General features: G+C 39.0%; 1 protein-coding gene across 2 annotated transcripts; it reads left to right on the top strand.

Moving 5' to 3' along the window:
- The first annotated feature begins 454 nt into the window (after positions 1-454).
- Positions 455-10,635, top strand: ap1s1 (adaptor related protein complex 1 subunit sigma 1). 2 transcript variants are annotated; one of them, XM_084404666.1, is made up of 5 exons: positions 455-805; positions 3,407-3,585; positions 7,797-7,905; positions 9,223-9,360; positions 9,538-10,635. In XM_084404666.1, exons 1-5 carry the CDS (start codon positions 803-805, stop codon positions 9,583-9,585), a joined length of 477 nt encoding a protein of 158 aa, XP_084260792.1. In that variant the 5' UTR covers positions 455-802; the 3' UTR covers positions 9,586-10,635. The 2 variants fall into 2 exon arrangements, with proteins under 2 accessions (XP_084260792.1, XP_084260791.1); XM_084404665.1 differs by having other exon boundaries at positions 646-1,766.
- The last annotated feature ends 2,696 nt before the right edge of the window (positions 10,636-13,331 follow it).

Here is a 13,331-nt window from a genome sequence, read left to right as displayed (position 1 = left end):
TGACTTGCAGTACAAATTGTATTGCGATGATTGAGCAGAAGGAATCTTGGGCTATACTGTATAATGAACAGATTAAAGTTCTTTGACCGGTATCTTCGTTACCATGGTAACCTGAATCAGCCCTCTGTTTTGTCATGGCAACAACATCTGAACATCTTTCCCTGAGGCCAGAGAGGCAACGCTGTTAATTTTCACAAATAGACAAAAGCACTTTATTACTTTTGTAAACATAAACACATAAAACGTTTGGAATTTAATATTTTTAACGCGGGAATTAATTTCTTGTGAAGGCAACAAACGGACTTTCTGCAAGAGATCTTGGGGAGATTGGAATGCGCAGAGCGCACGCGCGCTGGTGGTGATGACGCTATACCTGACTCATCTCTAGTGACAGGAAGTCCGGCTCAATTCAGCGGATCGGTTCTTTTAAATGAATCAATTCAACAGTTCCTTTACGTCATGATTAATCGTGATCCCTGACATCTCGGCCTGGCATATTACATACTCTAAAATGCTGTCGACATGTATTTCTGCTTATTACGTTAAGTTTCATTAATACGGCTGTTTACAGTTATTCATCAGTCCAATTCGTGAACGAATCGGTTCAAACGATGCATTGAAACGACTCGACTCAAAAAAAAATTCGTTCACAAATCGGACAGCGCTACTCCAGGCTGCTTTTATGGGGCTCTGAAACTACGAGCTGTCAATTAGACATGTATTGATATTATCTTGCGGTCTTCACCAAAAAGTGGGTTGCTGTTCACTGAAATTACCTGACTGCTCTCATTAAGCCGTCAGAATGGTAAGTTATACTGTTATAGCGGCATTAATCTACACTTTTCAGGCAGAGCTAGCTAGCTAAAGCTAAGTTAGTACGTTACCTGGGCACCTCAAAACCTGTTTAAAGAGTCACATCTCACCTGTCGGGCCCTAAGGTGGTCTGTTCAGTTTGGACGCTTTGTGTGGTTTAACGTTACATCTCTCAATTAAATCGTGAAATTCTCTAACGTTAGATGTCATAGATTGAAAAGATTTTGTTCTCTAACGTTACCCGGCCAGTTTGACAGCTAACGTTAGATCTAACTTAATGTGTTAAGTTGATAGTATTAATTAATCAGCGAATTGATTTTCACTGCTTGGTGCTCAACCGGAGTGTTTCCTGAATAACGTTACCTGAGGTATCGTTGATTGAACCTGAGGTTTCAAATAAAATCATTTTCTAAAATCATTTTTTATTTTTTTTTAAAGTTATCTTTGACTCTTTTGATTCGACCCGGAAACGGTTGTCCAGTTGTGACAGTGTATTTTTATTGTGAGATTTAGATGAACTGTGAGTCAGAATGACTTTAAAGCCACAGTACATTTCATTGCGGGTTGTAGCATCATAACAGTATGTTCTCTCAAAACTATTTCGAAGTATTTCGCAACTTATTTCCTATGTTTAATCAGTTAAGCATGAACGGAAGTGCTGCTCTGAGAGATAACGTTAATATCCAACACACCATAAAACAGTGTTTACAAACTGAAGAAAGCACTTGACTTAATGCTAATAATAGAGGGAAGCAAAATGTGATGTCTTTACTCTGTTCAAACCGTCCAACACTTCCCTGTTTGCCATATTCAATAAACTGGCTGACCAGAACTTGCTTATGCTTATATCTATAAACATATGTCACAAAACTAAAGAGATTTTTCTCCATATAAGACCTTTTGTTTTCCCCTCTTTCTGTGTTGCAAGAAAAACAGCAGAAACATTCATCGCTGTAAGTAAAGATGTTTAGTTTAGCAGTAGACGGTGAATCTGATTGTCTGTTCTGTAGATTTTAATGTTCTTTATTAACATTAGATTTTCATGAATGTGTGAGTTTAATGTCCCAACATCTGTGTGTTAAAACTACTAACAAGTGTTATAAGACATGGCATTGATCAAGTAAAAACAATGCATGGTTTTAACAAACTATATATGTGGAGGCAACATTTTCACTTGATTTGTCTGCTAAGTAGTGACACCTTTTTATAGCATTGAAGAATATAGTCTCTTTCCCTTAGGAGGTTACTATTCTCGTCTTTGGCCTCAATAAAAAAAAAATTCCCACATCTCTCCCATCTTTTTTTATGTCTTTCTTTTTTTGGAAATCAAGCGGCTGTTGTACATCAGAGCCTTTCGCTGCCAAGTGCAGTGCACCATTTTTAGACTATTTCAAGGGCCGATGTAGGCTGACAAATTCTGGCTCAAAGTATAAGTCCTCAATTTAGCAAGCCGGAAAGAAATTCTCCACAATTAAACTAATGTGTGCTAAGAGCAGTGTTCCGTGTGACAGTCTTGTGGTTTTTAATCATAGTGTGTCATATACTAGTTCTGTGATCAGAAAATGTGATGCTTATAGATAGCCTTTGGAGTGTATAGAGCTGAATGAATGCACCGTGTTGGATATGTGGGGCATGTCTGTTGGGAGCAGATGCAGTGCTCTTCAGCTCACCTTTTAAATATTTAACACATCTGAAATGTATAGGCCAGCTTGCTTTCTAATTTTGTAATGATGGATGACGCTGAAGGTCTTTTAGGAAAAAAAAAAAATCTACTCATCAATTTTTACACACATTTTCCATTACGCCTTCATCCTTTCTGATAACTCAGATGCTGGTTCTATTGAATCATCATTCGTATGTGGGTAGTTGACAAATAATTTTTTTTCAACATCAGGTTGAATTTTAGGTTGTAATTTATTTGAATTAGTAGTAAAGTACTTTTTAAAATATCTTTAACCAGTTTTAGTCGCTTTTGGCCTTTTCATCAGTCCTTCGATTACAATTGAATATTCAAAACTACAAATATTCCATGTAGTCTCTAACTGAATATAAAGTCTTAAAAACTGCATGTAAAATAAATATGGTATACTTCATTTAAAATGCTATTTGATAAGTAACACTGCAGCATGCCATCTACTCACATCTAGTTTTTGATCATAATTCGTTTTTTTTTTTTCTCTTTATTATCCAGTTCAGTGTTATTGAAAACTAAAACTTCATTAAAATTAATTTGAAATAAAATTAGATAGAAAAACTTAAACCAGAAAATATTTATCTGAATTAAGTGTACGTGCTAAAATGATCAAATTAGTAAGCCTGAAATAAAAAAAGAATGCCAAATAGATATAACAAGTGAATAAAAATGTCGAAAAGCACATGACAAAATTGCTAAAAATGTACAATAAAAAATACATTTTAATAAATACTATAATAGCACATAAATAATACTAAAATAACACTGCTCCTATTTTTTCCCCACATATTTATTTATTTGTAACTTTATCTGCCATATTGACTAGTGTCTGGTTGAGGAACTAACTGTTTTTCTTTATGTGATCCTCTCCTGTCTTTCTCTCTGTCTGTTGTTCTGTAGATGCGCTTTATGCTTCTGTTCAGCCGGCAGGGGAAGCTACGACTCCAGAAATGGTACACGGCTACGGCTGAGCGTGACAAAAAAAAGATGGTCAGAGAGCTCATGCAGGTGGTGCTGGCCAGAAAACCCAAAATGTGCAGCTTCCTGGAATGGAGAGATCTTAAGATAGTCTACAAGAGGTAGAAAACCACACATGCATTTGATGACTTTGTGAGACAGAAATGTCGGTTGTGCACGTGTCACTTTTCTCTGTTTTTTACATGCACACAAAAGGTTGTCTGAAATAAAAGCTACAGTTAAAATATAACTATCTAGTGAAGCATACTTCAAATTATTGTGAACATGAACATTGACTCATTTAATGCGTCAGTATTGAGGAGTGGAATTGTTTGAAACATCAAAATACATTTAATATCTAGTTACCTACGCACATTGTTTGGGTCATTGTTTTTTTGCCACAAGGGGGCACTAAAAGTAAAGCAGCCTTGTTCTGTTGTTTATGATGCTTGTTTTTGTTTTTCATTTCAGCACTGCATCTGATGATAATATAATTATCATCAATATCATTATATATATATATATATATATATATATATATATATATATATATTATGTTCTTGATTTGCCAGCTACTTAATGTCATTGAGGTTTGATTAAAGTGCCCCTATTATGCTATTTTAAAGGTTCCTAATTTTGTTTTAGAGGTCTACTTCAATTGTTTACATGCATCAAAGGTAAAAAAACACTTTGATTTTCACATAATATACATTGCACACCACCTTATTTCTCAAAGGCCTAGTTTACACCTGGTATTAAGATGCTTATTGGTCGATCGGATCAGAAGTAGACGAGAGTGACACATTCCTGTTTACACCTGGTGTTTTAATCCGTCTCTTTTGTCCATTTTAACCACCTGATTTCTTTGAGGGTAGGGTCTATGGGCGGGTAAATCTATGGGCTTTTTCAGATCTTTTGATCTAATGGAGAAAATAAGCGCGCACAATTTAAATATGAACACGACCAGAGACGACGGAAAAACACACGAAGAGCAGCGCCACAAGATGATGCTGAATGCTGTAAATGTGTGTTAGAAATCAGGAATGGTGAGAGAACATTGTGTTTGGTATGTTCTCCGATAAAGTTTAAATCACCTTTTGGCTAGCGCGTTTCCTATAATATTTATGTATTCGATCAGTTGGTGGAGAGTAGGTGGTCTTTTTGCGGTTGTTCGACCACATAAGCGTCTACACTACCAAAGCAATCTGATCAAATGCGTTTTTTGACTACTTCTGGAAGTGGTCGAAAGTGGACAAGCTGAAAACGTTTTAGACCCCGTTTACACCTGTATTTAGCGTTGTCCACTTAAAGCAGAACTTGGTAACTTTTTTAACTTAATGAAACTGTCTAGAAATCATTTGGATGGTTAAACAACCTGTTCTGGTGATATTGGTGACTTTCCCTGCTCCCCCCCAGCGTTCCCAGGCGGAAAACCAACCTTGCAACTTGGGGACTACCGTCCCGGCAAGATAGAAATTGGAAGTCTCGTGAGAAACGAGAACGAGTGCGAAACACGAATTGCTTTACGGCAATTCGACATAAACAAACGCGCATGTATGATGTATTACCAGATTACCCACCTCGGTAGATATAGCTCCACACGATACAGTTGGCTTGCTCCGATCAAAACAAACGCACATGAGCAGCGGTAGAGAGGGGGAGGAGGCCGCCGCAAGTGAGTTTTTTACGACCGTGTTGTGAAATATACGCCCACCACAGCTGTAGGGGGAGCTCATGGGGAAATCTGCGCAGCAGCGATCTCGGGACCTGAGTCTGCGCAGCAGCGATCTCGGGACCTGAGTCTGCGCAGCAGCGATCTCGGGACCTGAGTCTGCGCAGCAGCGATCTCGGGACCTGAGTCTGCGCAGCAGCGATCTCGGGACCTGAGTCTGCGCAGCAGCGATCTCGGGACCTGAGTCTGCGCAGCAGCGATCTCGGGACCTGAGTCTGCGCAGCAGCGATCTCGGGACCTGAGTCTGCGCAGCAGCGATCTCGGGACCTGAGTCTGCGCAGCAGCGATCTCGGGACCTGAGTCTGCGCAGCAGCGATCTCGGGACCTGAGTCTGCGCAGCAGCGATCTCGGGACCTGAGTCTGCGCAGCAGCGATCTCGGGACCTGAGTCTGCGCAGCAGCGATCTCGGGACCTGAGTCTGCGCAGCAGCGATCTCGGGACCTGAGTCTGCGCAGCAGCGATCTCGGGACCTGAGTCTGCGCAGCAGCGATCTCGGGACCTGAGTCTGCGCAGCAGCGATCTCGGGACCTGAGTCTGCGCAGCAGCGATCTCGGGACCTGAGTCTGCGCAGCAGCGATCTCGGGACCTGAGTCTGCGCAGCAGCGATCTCGGGACCTGAGTCTGCGCAGCAGCGATCTCGGGACCTGAGTCTGCGCAGCAGCGATCTCGGGACCTGAGTCTGCGCAGCAGCGATCTCGGGACCTGAGTCTGCGCAGCAGCGATCTCGGGACCTGAGTCTGCGCTGTAGTGAGCAAGTCAAGTCATCTTCATTTATATAGCGCTTTTAACAATGTAGATTGTTCCAAAGCAGCTTTTCAGAAATTAAAGTAACAGAGATTGTTTTGGCTTTATAGCAGCTCTAGAATAAAGTTATTGTCCAGCTAAATTTAGTTTTGATTGATTCACTTCCGTCACAACAATCATAAGTTATTAACTTAGCTAACACGACACCGTTTTAAAAGAAAACTCTTTAAGTTCTCTCTACGCAAACTTTAAAAACGAGAACCTGTGAGAACGCTGATGGCGTGCACATGCGTATTACGAGTTCAGTCTATAGGTATGCGCGTTTGAATATATGTGCGCAGGCGTGTAGTCCTTCCCTACAAACCAACCCTCAACAAACTACTTGTCTGGCCTTAAAATGTATAATACAGAATTTTTTGCCCTTCCCTGTAGCCACGTGAACCGGAATTATCCCGACAACGCTTTATCTGTAGAGAGGTAAAGGGAGGGGAGGGAGGCCTTCACAGGAAGCAGGAAGTAGGAAGTAGGAGCAGGAAGGAAAGCCGCGAAATCAAGGCCCCGCCCTCACTCTCACAGAATCAATCGCAAGCACACGCCCCTGCACTTTTTTTAAGTGGCTAATTCGCTCAGATGATGTCACACCACCGTTTGATAGCATCAAGTAACTAACTAAAAACAAACTTATTTTAAAAACAAACACTTGAACTTACATCAGCGTAATTAAAACCACAGCAAATGACAGAAACCATCTTTGGAAAAAAGATATTTGAAGTGTAATTGAATTGTTTAGTTGGTCTCACGTCGCGTTAAATAACATGGGGAGGCGGGGTTTGTGACGTATACTAGGACCAGTCACCTGGGGGCGATCGAGACGCTTTGGCTTCACTTTTCAGGGCTTGTGCGGCACGCTTGGTCTGAACACGGTCCATTTGAAGATTCAGTCTCTCTAAACCCCTCCTTTCTGAAAGCGAAAGGTGTATGATGATTGAAATTGCGAAAAGACCTTAAACAATTACTAAATAAACCGTAAAATGTTATGTTTTCTAATCCATTTATTTCATGCACGGATTGCTTCTGACAGTGCTGCACGAGCTTGCGGCGCCATCTGCAGGACACCCTTAGCATGTTAGCCAGGGCTCAAAGCGGCAAATGCGAGTAAAAATCGGCGTTGAAACTGTTACTCGCCAGTTGCCTGTCAACAGAGAGAAGCGTTAAGGTCTCCCTGCGGTCTCTTAAGATTATTCTCCTGACCAAGAAGAACAACTTTCTTACAATAGTACTGACAGTACAAAAGAATGTAGCAAGATCAAAAGTTTAAGTGATTTTGATTTGTGAGCCGCAAACACAGAGACCATCAAGCGTGGATATAAAGGGTTTAATAAATGAAACCACAGGTGCATACAGCTAAATGAAGCAAAGCATATATACAGAATAAAAGAGAGACAAATGAATGGCAAGATTTACAATGTTAACCACAACCTAATGAGCGCCATCAGAGAATCAAAATCACCTTCTTAAAAGGGGTCAAAACTTAGAGACGTATGCATATACACACACACACACACACACACAATAGTCAACATTTGAAGTGGATCAAAACCTTTAATCAAAGTTATACATGAATTTTGAATTTAGGACAACTTTGATGGACTTTTTTGATCCACTTCAAATGTTGATTACTTATAATTTCAGTTTTATTTCAATTCACAAAGATGTTTTTAATAGTTTTAGTTAACGATAATAACCCTGGTTTGTATGCCTACTTTTTTTTTGTTAGTTTACATGATTGACTGCATATACACTTTTTTTTTTTGGATGGACATATTATCAGTAACCCATTTATCGGGTTGTGTGTAGGTATGCCAGTCTATATTTCTGCTGTGCGGTGGAGGAGCAGGACAATGAGCTGATTACCCTGGAGGTCATCCATCGCTTTGTGGAGCTGCTGGATAAGTACTTTGGCAGTGTGAGTCATTCCTCGCCACCACCCCTCTTTCATCTGGCCTCTCTATTTCTCTCCTCCTTTCTCGTTATTTCATACCTCACATTACAGCAACCCAAAACCTGTGAAATCCTCTGTACTTTTTTCATCCTTTTTGCTTTTTTGTCCATCCACTCCTCTGCTTTCTATCCTCCGCTGTTTGTACCATGTCTGTTTTTCTCCATACATGCCACATGACGCCCTCTGTATTGATATTATTTGCTGTTGTGCTTCATAGCTTTTCTGTTTTGATTATCTGACGTTTTTTGTTGCCTGTCTTTTATTAAGGTTAATTCCCTTGTGCGTGCGTCAGTGTTACATTTTTGTGTGTAGCATTCACAATGTTCCTCTTTGACCATTTTAACATTCACAGAATTGTCCCATTACAGTTATTTTGAATTAGTTGTTTGTGCCATTTATTAAAATGCATTGATGTAAGGTTTGTCAACTAATTTGTAATGATAAAAAAAGCTCATTTTATTATTGATTGGTTATTTAAATTTACAGAAAACTGTTAGTGGTGATTCTAAGTTATGTATTTGAATCAACTTTTAATTATTTTCATATACACTACTGTTTGGGGTGTACCCAAAAAACATTTGTTTGGGGTCTGTAAGATTTTTTTTTTTATATATATATATATATATACTGAAAGAAATTCATACTTCTAGTCAGAAGGGCGCATTCAATTGGTAAACGTGTTGGTAAAGAAGTTTATAATGTTACAAAAAAAAAAAACTATTTAAAATAAACTTTCTATTTATTCAAATATGATTTCCATGGTTTCCACAAAAATTTTAAGCAGCACTGTTTTCAACATTGATAATAATCAGAAATGTTTCTTGAGCACCAATCAGCATATTAAAAGGATTTTTGAAATCGAATGATACAGAAAATAGCTATACAATAATAATATTTCACAATATTACTGTTTTTACTGTGTTTTTGATCAAGTAAATGCAGCAAAAGAGACTTCTTTCAAAGGCAAAAACATGCTTTTTAATGTTTGTGTATAAATGAATATTATATCACAATAGATATTTCTAATATGGCATTTACACGACACAGAATACAGATTAAATAATACAGGCATATTTAAATACAGTATTTCTAGAAACTGGAGTTTTGCCTCATTTGGACTATTTCAATTAGGTTAACACATTAATGTGACACATTCATAACTGGAATATTATAAGATTCTTGTGCACATAAACGAGATAGTTTCTCATGTCTCCACTGTTTGTGTGTGTGTGTGTGTGTGTGTGTGTGTGTGTGTGTGTGTGTGTGTTGTACACAATGCAGGTTTGTGAGCTTGACATCATTTTTAACTTTGAAAAAGCTTACTTTATCCTGGACGAGTTTCTAATGGGGGGTGAAATTCAGGACACATCCAAGAAGAGCGTGCTCAAGGCCATCGAACAGGCCGACCTTCTACAAGAGGTGTGTGTATGCATGTTATTTATGTATTCTTGAATGTTGTTTGCATAGAAAAGTCTAATAATGTTACTTGAATTCTGTTGTTTATATACTCTCAACTCCTCTGAGCATTGTAAGCTGCCAAGTTAAATAATCAGTGCATTGTGTGATGGCCTCAATGGTTTCCTTTTCTCCGGACAGGAGGATGAGTCACCCAGGAGCGTCCTAGAGGAGATGGGGCTGGCCTAGTACTAGTTTCCAATGCAGTCAAGACAGATGGTAAATTTCGGTACAACTGCGACGTGTGAAGGGGAGTTTGCAAGTGGGTCCAAGGGGAGGGAGGAGAAAAGGGGAATAAAAGAGGGTAGATGAGGTTAATTTTGATACTACTGAGATCAGCATGTGATTGTATTTCAATTCCAACCTTTTTTTTGTCTTTTAAATTTTAAAATGGCTGTCTAGCTGGGAACTCCTCTTTCTTAAACGACAGTAGAGAAAGAGTGTTGCAGATAGACATTTGAATTTAGCAATCAGAACATTTAGAAGAATATTTTGAAAAAAAGATTTGAGCCTTGCCGTTTTAAAAACAGGTCATGCAATGCAATGCCATTACTATACGTCTACTGTAGCTGCTCAGGAAAAAATGACATTGACCATCCAGCCATGTTTATTTATGTGAGATGCAAATATTTGTACTTGTACCACTTTAAATTAAGTGCTATGGACCATAAGGAAATCTTCTAATGGGTTTTTTTATAATGGATCGATTTTAAAGCTATATTCACTAAATGGGAGGAATTTTAAATGGACCTTTTTAAATGGCTGCAATACTGAATGGACTATATTGTGTGGTCTATTCATTCTGTTCCTTGAGCCACAGTAGTAAAATGTCTGAATGTGTATCTTAACGTCGAGAACACGGCAGTGAATCTCAACCTCAAAATGGCGCTGAAGCTCTTTCCTGTTTATCTTGGTCTACATCCTGCTTTCCAAAGACGTGTTTCTGACTGTAGGCATCGCGTCGGAGTTGTAATAAGTAAGGGAGTATTTGTAGCTTGTTTCAGATAACAGAAGAGGGCTTTGATATTAAGTGTGATGTATTTACATAGCTTTTTAAACGTGGTGTGAAATAAGGGAATATTTTAAGATGAACGGTTTCTTTTTCTTTCTTTTTTTAAACAATTGAATAATTCAGCATGAGGGCATGTTTTTTTCCCTGTGTAAAGTCCGTCAGGTAACCAAAACAGAACTATGTGTGAATGTAATTTTATAAATAATAAAACACAATTTTAGCCTAAACTTCTTTCTCATCTTTTTTCATGTTTTTCCCTATTCTATTTCAGTATAATGAACCTGTTTTTTTTTTTTTTTATGAATGTAACCTCATGCCAAATGACAGCAGTTACAGTTTATAGAGGAAACTTGCAGACATGTTTTCATGTTTGTTTGCTTGATATTTCTACATCGGTCATGGCGTGACCTCTGATGGTATAATGTTTGCATCCTCAAACAAAAAAGACGGATGCTTTGTCAGGAATGTATTATTATTTGTGTGTGTGTGGAGCAAAGATAAAGAGTGCTGAAGAGAGCAAATGAGAGAGCGAGTGAGAGAGATTGAGTATGTAAGTGGATGAGTCACCAGTCGGTCGTTTGTGACAGTGGTGCAGTGAAGCTGACTGCAGCACCATTGTGGCAAGAAACAGACAATGAAGGAGCGATGGGAAAAGTAGAAAAAGAGATTACAGGCGAAGACACAACATGTCCATATAATGACTTCAGACAGGCTTTTAGAGGAAAAAGATGTTAATGAAATCAGTGATAATTAAAACGATGGAAGTCACAACACCACAGATATTAAAGACACAAAAGGTGTTTTCAGTTTCGTGAACTAATCATTCCTCATTCTCATTCTCAAAATGTCCTATTAATATCTGTTTGGGTTTGCTTCCCTTTTGTTGAGGATTTACGAATGCCTGTTGTCTGTCACCTTCATCAGTGTGCAGGTGTCAAACGATTTGACCCGCAGCGTGATTGCAGCCCTCCCTCCTTTTTCTAAATATAAACTCAGTTGTTGGTCAGTGTCTTTCTTTATCTCCTCTCAGTGGAGATGGAAAGCAGACAGTTTCTAGGGACCTTGTCATGTGCCCTTCAGCTTTTCACCTTCCTGTCAATTGCATTTCTGCAGCACTTAGTGACTAATTGTGTATCCTGTGGCTTTTCATGAAAATGCAATGTGTCTTCCTTTTTTTAATGGATGTAGGATTATAATGCTTGTTTACAAGTCCAATAATGCGTCTCTTAATATGTGTGCAGCTTTTATGTAGTGAATGAAATTCTGCATAAAATGTATTTAGGCCTATATTATTCTCCTTTAAATATGCAGCTTAAAGGATTATTGTCTGAATTTAGGTAAATCACTTTTTCCTGTAAAAAGAAACATAGATAAAACAATGTATATTCAATGCATAGTTATATTAAATTATGCACTAAATTATGTGTAATATTCTTTAGTATAAAAATAATTACCTACTAGGGACACTAGGGCTTGTTGCTCTTAAAGGGACAGTTCAGCATTTACTCACCCTCATGTTGTTTCAAACCTGTATGATTTTCTTCCATTGTAGGACAACAAAAAAATGCTGAGACATTTCTCAAAACATCTTTTGTGTACCACAGAAGAAAGAAAGTCACAAGTTTGAAACGATGACAAATCTTTCATTTTGGGGTGAACAATGCCAAGTAATATTCTGGTTCCGAAGCAAGTCACGCTTGTCTCCTCAATTTCTATTTTTTTTTTTAAAGCAGCACTCAGTAGCTTCGGGATTTCTTCGCTGTATTCTCGCTTTTTGCTCGCAGGTTTCTCTCTAGAGCTCCCCCCACAGCTTCGGAATAGATATTTGACAACACTGTTGTAAAAACTCGTTGGCGATTCTCAGACACCAGAGGCTAGTAGATCAACGACAGATGGGACATTCTTTAAAACGTCTTCCTCATTCAGGTTCGGACAGCGTGAGGGAGCGCAATAATGACAGCATTTTAGCAGATTTCTTTTGGCCGTAAAGCAGTTGTTTACATCGCGAGACATGATATCACGCGATACTTCCTGACGCGGCGGCCGGCGGCCCGCCGCCCCAAAGTTGCAAGTGCGTATTTTCCGCTCACGGGCACCAGGGGGGTGCGAAACGACCACCATTCAACCCGAAATAAGTATTATAACCATTCCAATGACTCCGAAGCTGTTCAGTTAAGGTAAAAAAGTTACTTAGTTCACCTTTAAAGGGGAAGTCCACATTATGCCACATGTGCTATTGATTGAGCTTAATTTGTATTGAACCCTGGCTAGTCCTTCAAAGGTACACCTTTATACCTTATCAGCCTCTAAAGTGTACCACTTATAGGTACTAACATCCTTTCTGTACTAATATGTACCCTTTCAGACAGTTTGGGACAATAATCAGCAATCTTTTGGCTTTAATTGCATCAATGCCATTATATTTGGCTGTAGTAATTTACAGAATAATAGAAATTCTGAAAACTCACAGCCAACAAAACGAATAGCCTCACTCTCAAAATGGCCTTTGCGGCAAATGCAATTCCACTGAGTGTCATTTCATGATTAAGTCATTATAATTGCAAAGTTAATCAGACATGTCTTTGAGATTAGCTGAAACAATGTTTAGCTTCTGTGGAGCACATTTTATGACAGTAAGTATAATATCCTGGTCTCACACTGATGGTTTGATGGATGACTGCTCTCATTTCTCCCCTGTATGAGTCTTTTTCCATTGATCTGGCACCAGCACACCTCCAGTGGAAACTGAGTTTCTGCCAAGTTTTCTCTCTCTCTCTCTCTCTCTCTCTCTCTCTCTCTCTCTCTCTCTCTCTCTCTCTCTCTCTCTCTCTCTCTCTCTCTCTCTCTCTCTCTCTCTCTCTCTCTCTCTCTCTCTCTCTCTCTCTCTCTCTCTCCCTCTCTCCCTCCACCTCCTTCCGTTCAT

Source organism: Rutilus rutilus (assembly GCF_951802725.1).
Source record: "Rutilus rutilus genome assembly, chromosome: 3".
Lineage (NCBI taxonomy): Eukaryota > Metazoa > Chordata > Actinopteri > Cypriniformes > Leuciscidae > Rutilus > Rutilus rutilus.
The sequence above is the reverse complement of the archived record's forward strand: the minus strand, read 5'-3'. Positions and strand labels throughout refer to the sequence as shown.

Coding starts and splice junctions, on each gene's coding strand:
- ap1s1 (XM_084404665.1), top strand. CDS start 1,653: ATGCTTATATCTATAAACATATGTCACAAAACTAAAGAGATTTTTCTC. Junction 3,586..7,796: donor CTTAAGATAGTCTACAAGAG/GTAGAAAACCAC, acceptor GGTTGTGTGTAG/GTATGCCAGTCTATATTTCT. Junction 9,361..9,537: donor AGGCCGACCTTCTACAAGAG/GTGTGTGTATGC, acceptor TTCTCCGGACAG/GAGGATGAGTCACCCAGGAG.